General features: G+C 33.1%; 1 protein-coding gene across 1 annotated transcript; it reads right to left on the minus strand.

Annotated features, from left to right (window-relative positions):
• Positions 1-674: 674 nt before the first annotated feature.
• Positions 675-9,467, minus strand: LOC307143765 (neuropeptide FF receptor 1; the record flags this gene model as incomplete). The annotated part of the gene is made up of 3 exons (XM_079845526.1): positions 675-1,446; positions 9,235-9,334; positions 9,449-9,467. 3 exons carry the CDS (start codon positions 9,465-9,467, stop codon positions 675-677), a joined length of 891 nt encoding a protein of 296 aa, XP_079701652.1.
• Positions 9,468-9,750: the final 283 nt, after the last annotated feature.

The raw sequence follows: 9,750 nt of genomic DNA on the forward strand, positions 1-9,750 counted from the left end.
TATGTTAACCTTGTGTGTATTTCACAGTATTAGCGCAGTAACATGACTATTTAGTCCAGTATTCACGTGTTTGACAGGCGTTTAGTGCGCGCGATCTGAAAAGCGCATGTTAAAACCGCGCACGCGAATGAACCGGCAAGGCTTTAAAACACATGCAAATAATGAACTTTCGTGATTGTGAATAAGTTTAACTATAGTGTTCCGTGAGTATAACTCTAACACTAACCTGTGATGTGAATGTATGTTGCGTTGTTCAGTATATTGGGATGGAGGCAAATTATAGAATTTGTAGAAAAATAATTAATTAAATGCGAAACCGAGAAAAACGCAATTCACAAGCGCGTATTGAACCGTGAATGCCGTACCGAACGGTTCAATATTATATTGAGAATTGTGGCATCCCTAGTACACACACGCACCGAACAGAAAGCCCTGTACCGAAACGATTCGGTACGAATACGTGTACCGTTACACCCCTAATAGTAATATTGTTTAATTATTAGTGATATTGATATATAATCAGAAGAATGTGTGCAGGCCTATAAACACAAGCATAGCTTTTTAAAACACTTTTTTTTTTTTTACTTCAATGAGATGTTTTGTTTTGTGGCAGTGTTAGGTGTGTGACACACACACACACACACACACACACACACACACACACATGCGCTGGTTCAGTCCAGATCCTCCAGCACCAGCTCATCCCGAGGCTCATCCCTCCGGCCGTTCCCCTGAGCGTCCGGCCCGTCTCCGTCCGCGAACACGCGGTTGTGTTTCCAGGGGCCGGTGCGGCGGGGCTGAGGCGGCTCCTCCAGCACACACACACCCAGCTGAAACGCCGCCTGGAACCCGCGCCGGAAGTTCTCGTTGAAGTAGCCGTAGACGATGGGGTTGACGCTGCTGTTGAAGAAGGCCAGCCAGTGGGCGAAGGGGAAGATGTAGACGGCCACCAGGTCCAGCTGAGCGGCCGACAGGTTCCCGTAGTCGGTCAGCATCATGAGGATCCAGAGCGGCAGCCAGGACACGCTGAACAGCAGCGCCACCATCAGGAGCATGTTCACCACGCGCAGCTTCCTGCGGGAAACCCTGCGGCCCTCGTCCTCCGCCCGCGCGCCCCGGATGGAGGCGGGGGACTGGACCAGCTTGAGGGCGATGCGCGTGTACATGATGGCGATGAGAGCGACCGGAGCCAGGTAGATGTGCGAGAACAGGACGGTGGTGTAGATCTTCCTCATGCTGCGGTCGGGCCAGGCCTCCCAGCAGGTGAACAGGGGGTAGGTGATGTTGTCCCGGTCCACCGTGAAGTGCAGGACGTCCTGGGAGACGGTCAGCGTGACGGCCGAGGGACACATGATGGCGATGGCCAGAGCCCAGATGAAGGCGATGGTGATGATGGCCTGATGCTGCGTCAGCTTACGCTGGAACGGATACACGATGCAGCGAAACCTAGGGGGCAAGTGGAGGTTACATTTTGAGATGTTTTGAAAAAGTCAAAAAAAAAAAAAAATTATGACATAAAAAGTCAACAAAAAAATTAATAATCATAAAAAAAAATGTATGAAATTAAAATGTCAAAATTGTTATATTAATAAATCAAAATTATGACAAAAAAAATCGAATTATGTGAATAAAAAATCTAACTAATGAGATAAATGGAATTATCACAAAAAGTTGAAATTAGGGCTGTCAAAAGATTAATCGCGATTAATCGCATCCAAAATAAAAGTTCGTGTTTACATATTATATGTGTGTGTACTCTGTTTATTATTATTTATATATAAATACACACACATTCATGTATATATTTAAGGAATATTTGCATGTATATACTGTATATACATTTATATAATCTATAATATATATAAATATAAATGTTTTATATATAAAAATAATATTTTTTTCTTAAATATATACATGCTTGTGTGTGTATTTATATATAAATAATAATTAACAGAGTACACACACACATATAATATGTAAACATAAACTTTTATTTTGGATGCGATTAAGCGCAATTAATCTTTTGACAGCCCTAGTTGAAATTAAAACTGATATCATGACAAACCATAATTACGACTTTTTTCCTTTTGTTATAATTTTGACAACTCACACTGTCATTATAAAAAAGTTGAAATGATAGAAAATCTCATTATTAATGAAAAAAATGCAATTTTAATACAATGAAAAAAATATTCAAACAATAAAATTGAGATTTATTACAATTTGAATTATGACAAATAAGTTGAAATTTTGAGTCAATATTATGAATTAATCAAAATTATGAAATGAAAAATCTAAATTATGAGAATAAAAAGTACAAAAATTATGACAAAAGTTCAAACTTTTGGATTAAAAAAATGAAATTATGACAAACAAGACTAAAACAATCAAGTGATGAGATCAATTTAAAAAAAGTTGAAATTGAGATTAAAAAAACAACATTATGAATTAATCAAAATTATGAAAAAAAGCATCCAAAGGACAAAATAAAAAGTCAAAATTATGAGAATAAAAAGTCAAAATTTAAACAAAATTGGAATTATGACAGAAAAGTTGACATTTTGAGATTAAAAAATTGGAGTTGAAATTATGACAAGTCGAAAAATATTAAAAAGTAAAAATTATGACGTCATAATTAGAAGATAAAAAGTCAAAATTAAATTATTCATCAAATGTCATAATTATGACAAAAACAATTGAAATTGACATAAGACAAAAAAATTAAATTTAGATTATTAAAAATTCAAGTCAACACTATGACAAAATGTCATAATTATGAAAAAAAGTCAAATTTGTGAGATTAAAATGTCAAAATTATTATATTAATAAATCAAAATTATGACAAAAAAAATCTAATTATGGGAATAAAAAATCAAACTATGAGATAAATGGAACTATCACAAAAAGTTGAAATTAAAACTGATATCATGACAAACCATAATTACGACTTTTTTCCTTTTGTTATAATTTTGACAACTCACACTGTCATTATAAAAAAGTTGAAATGATAGAAAATCTAATTATTAATGAAAAAAATGCAATTATAATAAAATGACAAAAATATTCAAACAATAAAAGTGAGATTTATTACAATTTGAATTATGAAAAATAAGTTGAAATTTTGAGTCAATATTATGAATTAATCAAAATTATGAAATACAAAATACAAATGACAACAGAAACATCATGCTGTGGACAATCACATCAGCCAGGATAATCACAATCTAAATTATATTCAAAATTTACATTTTGAGATTAAACAATTGGTCCTAAAAAGTAAAAAATAAAATAATGATTAGGATTTTTTGTTTTCATAATTATGAAAATTCAAATTATGAGATTAAAATGTACAATTATTAGATTAATAAATCAAAATTATGACCAAAAAAATCATATTATGAGATTAAAAAGTCGGAAAAAAAATGGAAATTAAAACTGATATTATGTCAAGTCATAATTATAAGAAATAAGTCAAAAATATGACTTTTTTCCCTTTTATGTTATCATTTTGACAACTCATACTATGATATCATTATGAAAAAGTTCGAATTATTAGTGCAAAAGATAGATTAAAAATATATGACAAAGTAACAAAAAGATTCAAACAATAACATTGAAATTTATTAATTATGACAAATAAATTGAAACTATGAGTCAAGATTATGAATTTATCAAAATGACAAAATAAAAAGTCAAAATTCTGAGAATAAAAAGTCTAATTATAAACAAAATTGGAATTATGACAGAAAAGTTAAAACTTTTGGATTAAAAAAATTAAATTATGACATAAACAACACATTAACATTATGAGATCATTCAAATTATGACAAAAAAGTTGAAATTGAGATTAAAAAGCCAACATTACGAATGAATCAAAATTATGAAATAAAACATCCAAATGACAAAATAAAAAGTCACAAAATTTAAATTATGACTGGAAATTTGACATTTTGAGATTTAAAAAATGGATTTGAAATTAAGTCGAAAAATATTAAAAAGTCAAAATTATGACATAAATCATTATTAGAAGATAAAAGGTCAAAATTAAATAATTCATCAAATGTCATAATTATGAAAAAGTCGACACTAAACAAAATGTCATAATTATGAAAAAAAGGCAAATTTGTGAGATTGAAATGTCAAAATTATGAATTAATCAAAATGTATGAAATAAAATCCAAATTACAAAACAAAAAGTTATGATATTAAATTTGAACACAATTTGAATTATAACATGAAATTATGAAACTAAAAAATTGAAATGTTGAAATTGTCATAATTTAAGCCATAATTATAAGAAAAATGTAAAATTATGGCATACTAATTCATAATAATGAGATACAAAGTCAAAATGTATCACATAAGTATGACATGTTTTATGTTTAATTATGATTTTTTTTTTCTTACATGGCGGGAAGCGTCCACTGAGACAGGAAGTGAATAAAGTGACCAGCAGACCAACACTGAGAGAATGTAAGGTGATCATAATTTGCATACTGATTATTTCACAGACCAATATTCTGCAAAATCTATATTACAGATATTTATCACGATATCCACAGCAGTTCACCTGCTATAAAGGCTTCTCAGAGATTTGAGTTCTTGCTCAGAAGTGTTTAATTACAGCATCTTAACCAGAGCTGAGGAGAGTCTCACACACAGTCTCTGCTAATCACGGCTTTGTTCAAAAGCCAAAGACTGAGACGTCTGTCAAATGCTTTGTGTTTGTGAAGCTGTGTGTGTCTTCTACCTTTAATTGACTAACTTTCTTCAGTTCCACACAATGGAAGTGTTCATCTGTGGTTCTTCAGCACATTGCGAACACGTCTGTCAGTGTCCCAACACTAGTTTATACTGCAGTAGCTCCTCACGACTTCTTCTCGTGTTTCACAGAAGAGAGGCGAGGAGTCAGTCTTTCTACCTCTAGCAATTTCTGACTTGAGCATTGTTTCTACACCTGTACGGAAGGCATACCTGCCAACTTTTCAAAAAACCTTGGAGTGAGATTTTTGTCAGGGGAGATCAAAATTATGCTGCACACGCAGCCACACAAGTTGATGGCTCATATATCAGAGAATTGGAATTAATTTGATGTTGTACGCATGTATACCCTGCATTCTGGTGGTTTGTGGGGAGGCCCAAAGCCGTTGATATGGGCAGCCTATGGAGATGGACAATATTGGTTACGTTCTCTGAAGCAGACACAGCTGAAGGTCCACCCCCAGGAAACTTTGGATTAAGTAGATGTGATTTCCTGCATTCTAGTGGATTTTGGGGTGGTCTGCTAAAGATGTGCAATACCTGAACTTATTCTGATTCATGTTCGGTATCACTAGGTGCGTTTACATGGAGCACTGTAATCGGTTTAAAAGTCCAATCCGAATAAAAATACTCCATATAAACACCTCAATCGGAATAAAAATGACCAAACCGAATGAAATTGTAATGGGTTTGAGAGGGGTGGGATAAACCTTTTCATGAACCGATCAAACGAAAAATTCCACCATGTAAACGATCTGATCCGATTACTTTGAGTGCACGTCTTTCTGTGACGTGATATACAGCGCGCGCCTCCTCAACTGAAGAGCGCGCGCCGCGCTCACACCAGGCTAATGTTGACAAGAGATGAAAGTTCATTTGTCTGAGGTATTAAACTTTTTTTTCGTAACATGTTATGAACATAATGTTGAATAATGACACAGACATAGCCTGGCTACAGCATCTCATCTCGACAGCGTTTGTCCTCGGCTTCAACTGCGCCTGACAGAATCATTTATTTTTTAATTTATTTTTTTATAAAACTGTACAAGTCCTGGTGGCCGTTGAGAGCTGCCATTTCAACGGGGAACATTCAAGCTGCTCTCTGTTATAGTTAAGTTAGCTATTTAGAAAAAAAAAATTCAACAACTGCTTCAAATTGGTTAAGTAGCATTACCCCCAGTCTACTTTAATTACTTTTGTTAATATTTATAACTTTGTGATTATGGTATCTTTCCTTAATAATCTGAAATATATATGTTTAGTACTACTAGTAATGATGCTGAGCACGTCTTGAATGCTTCATTCATGTTTCACCGTATATCCTATATTTTTATTAATAATTTGAGTGCATTTTATTGTTAATTTTGTGTTTTTCAAAATAAATGAATTGAATTCATTTTTGATTCCGCATTCATCATTCACAGCTGTTGAAATAGCCATTGTATAGGACGTAAATTAGGTTAAACTACTGCATGTCCGCCCACAGAAAAATAAATAAATATACAAATTACCAACACAGAACTATTGATCCACGATACGTAACGAATCTGAGGCGGCAGACAAACTGTGTGCGCATGTCACAAAAGGATTCCTACTGAAAGTCAGCACATGTAAACACCAGATGGGTTTAGATAACGTCACATGTAAACAGTCCAACAAATCTTTCAATCGGAATGATTTTAATCGGAATGACAAAAAAGTGCGCATGTAAACGTGGCTATTGTAGAGCCTTCTAGACTTGAGCTAAACATTCAACCAGAAAACTATTGTTGTGCCTAATGACTTATTAATAGACCAGTGTTTAAGGTTGATTAGGTTGATTGATATTTTGATTAGAATGGTATTAGCTAACGCGTTCTTCATGTATTGTGCTAGTTTAGCAATTATAACGTTTGGATCTACACAAAAACACATGGTTCACGGTTCTTGAATTTCAGACACAGTATTCAAGGACTGGCAACTATGTGAAAACAAACATTGGTCTTAGAAAGTGCTTAAATTAAACAAAGTTTAAGAGTAGTTAAAGAAGAGAAACCGACATATTTCTGCTTTTTCATTCAGGGAGTCTGCTGCTGAATTCAGACGAATGCAAAAGAAAAACCCCTATTTTTACACAGTTTACACATACAAACAGTGTTGTAAATGTTTGTTAACTGTTGGATTGATAAGCTACGTGCATTAAAATAATGTAGAATAATAATGTATCTAGAATATTATATAAAATCATATTTTAAAATAAACATATCATTTATCATTTTGACTCCTAGTGTATAATTTTCCCTGTTCTTAAGAATTGTTTAAATTCAGTTATGTGATGTTTTTTTACAAAACAGGATGATTTTTGAGAATTTAAGCTTTCAAATAATACCTAAAATGATTAGGCATAGGGCCTACTTAAAACTTGGTTTGAATAAATAGTCTATATTGATGTTTATTAAACATATAAGCTAATTTATTACTAATTTTATAAATAATTTATTTGGATGGCTGATTGGTTTATGATTAATTTCCAATTAACTTCTCTGATTATATAATATTAATGATGTTAAAATAATATTAAGATTTAAGCATATGCAGAATTATCTACCATTAATGATAAACTAAATCCTATAAAATCCTCAGCTTCAGTCTATTGCAGATATAGATATTCATACATGCAGCATGCGTATAACTACGGTTGCAGACGCACAGGCAACATTTGAATGTTCACAAAGCGCGTTCACGAGCAGCTTTGACAGTTCGAAAGCGGCCCATAGAAACACTCGCTGGGCATCTACTTATATATGGACAGCAGCGCCATACCGTCAGGGAGTTTGAAAAGGACGAACGAGTCTCGGGCCAAGATCAGCCTTTTTTTTGTTTTGTTTTTTTTTTGCGTGAGGAATTGGATGTGTGGCGTGAGTGCGTGTGAAAACAGGCAAAACCGTGTGTCGGCGAAAGCGTGAGAGTTGGCAGCTCTGTGAAGGTGAGTAAAGGATGCCAGAATGATCATAGCCTAATTATTAGAGGCATATTATGTGTTTTTAGCTCGACTAGAGCAGGTTTTCCTGCTTGAGTGTTGATTATTTCCTCATATTCTCCAGTGTTGCGGCTCCTCTCTTCCCAGTCTGTCAGTAACGCTCTGTTTACTTCCTGTCTCTGTGAAGCCCCGCCTTCTGAAAAGCACACTGTGCTCTGATTGGTGTTTGGGAAATGTCCCGCCCCTTACCTTAATCTTGAGTTCAACACATCACTCATTACAGACCAATTTCAAATCTCCTTTTGTGACAATCATATTAGAAAAGGCAGTGTCCTCACAACTATTTAGTGTTTTTGTCTTGTTTCCTATCTAAAAATCTAAAAATTCTTAAATCAAGATGCTTTTACTATAGTTGTTTTCTGAATAAATATAAATGTAAATAAACAAACATGATTCAAATAAATAAGAAAATGTATTAAAATTAAATAAATACATTTGATTAAAATAAATAAGAAAATGTATTAAAATAATATACTATAAAATAAATAAATACATTTGATTAAAATAAGAAATTGCATTAAATAAAATAATATAAAATGAAATGAATGCATTTGATTTAAATAAATTTGATCAAAATAAGAAAATATTAAATAAAATAATATAAATTTGATTAAAATAAATAAGAAAATGTCTTAAATGAAAACAATATAAATGTACATTTATAAATACATTAGATTAAAATAAATAAATTGTATTAAAATAGAAGAAAATGTATTAATTAAAATAATATTTAATTTGATTAAAATAAATAAGAAAATTTAGTAAAATAATATACATTTACATGTATAAATATATTAAATTAAAATATTTATTTTATTAAAATAAGAAAATGTATTAATTCAAATAATATAAATTTGATTAAAATAAATAAATAAAATGTCTTAAAATAAAATAATATAAATGTACATTTATAAATACATTAGATTAAACAAATAAGAAAATGTATTAAAATAATACGCTATAAATGAAGATAAATAAATTTGATTACATTTAAAAAATGTATTAATTAAAATAATATAAATTTGATTAAAATAAAATAAAAATATATAAATGTACATAATAAATAAGAAAATTGTATTCCAACAATATAAATTTTAATAAATAAATTGAATAAAATAAATAATGTGTTTAAATTAAATAACATAAATTTGCGTTGAAATAAAACATTGCAATTTCCCAGTACTTAATTCTGTAAAAACAGAGATTTTAATTATTGGGCCAAAAACGCAGCAGCTCGAGTTCTGACTAGAAGCAGGAAGTGTGAGCATATACACTGCATTAAACAAAGCCTTTAAAGTGTTAATCTCCCAGCACTGGAGCGAGCTCTTCATTGCTCCTTCACGTCTGTTGCGATCTCATAATACCTAGAATATGAGATGTGCTGGTTTTGCAGATGAACATGTTGGCTTGTGTGTGTAACCCCATGTGCAGTGCGGCGGGCGAGAGTTATTCACCTTTCCACTGCGATGGCCACCAGTGTGAAGACGGATGCGGAGACGGACGCCCCCTGGACCAGGCCACTCATCTTACAGATCACCACATCAAACGGCCACCCTGAGCCGGAGAGAGGCAGAGCTCAAACACATGCTCCACCACACCAGAGGAATTCACTACATTTGATATGGAAGCCAGCGCAAAAGCTGTTTAAAGGCTCGCTTTCCTTCACACTGTTAGAGTTGATCCTCATGAACATGGACAACATTTCAAAACACGAGATGGACGTGTGACGGAGTATTTCTGTGCCTAGTTAGAACATGGCCCTGTGTGACGTCATAAAGGGAGGAATTCCTTATATGGGCACTTCTCCCGAATGAACACGCTCACACACTCTCTCTCTCTCACACACACACACACACACACACACACACACTGCCCCTACCCCTAAACCTACCCATCACACACACACACACACACTGCCCCTACCCCTAAACCTACCCATCACACACACACACACACACTGCCCCTACCCC

Source organism: Gobio gobio (genome assembly GCF_949357685.1).
Source record: "Gobio gobio genome assembly, chromosome: 20".
Taxonomy (NCBI): Eukaryota; Metazoa; Chordata; class Actinopteri; order Cypriniformes; family Gobionidae; genus Gobio; species Gobio gobio.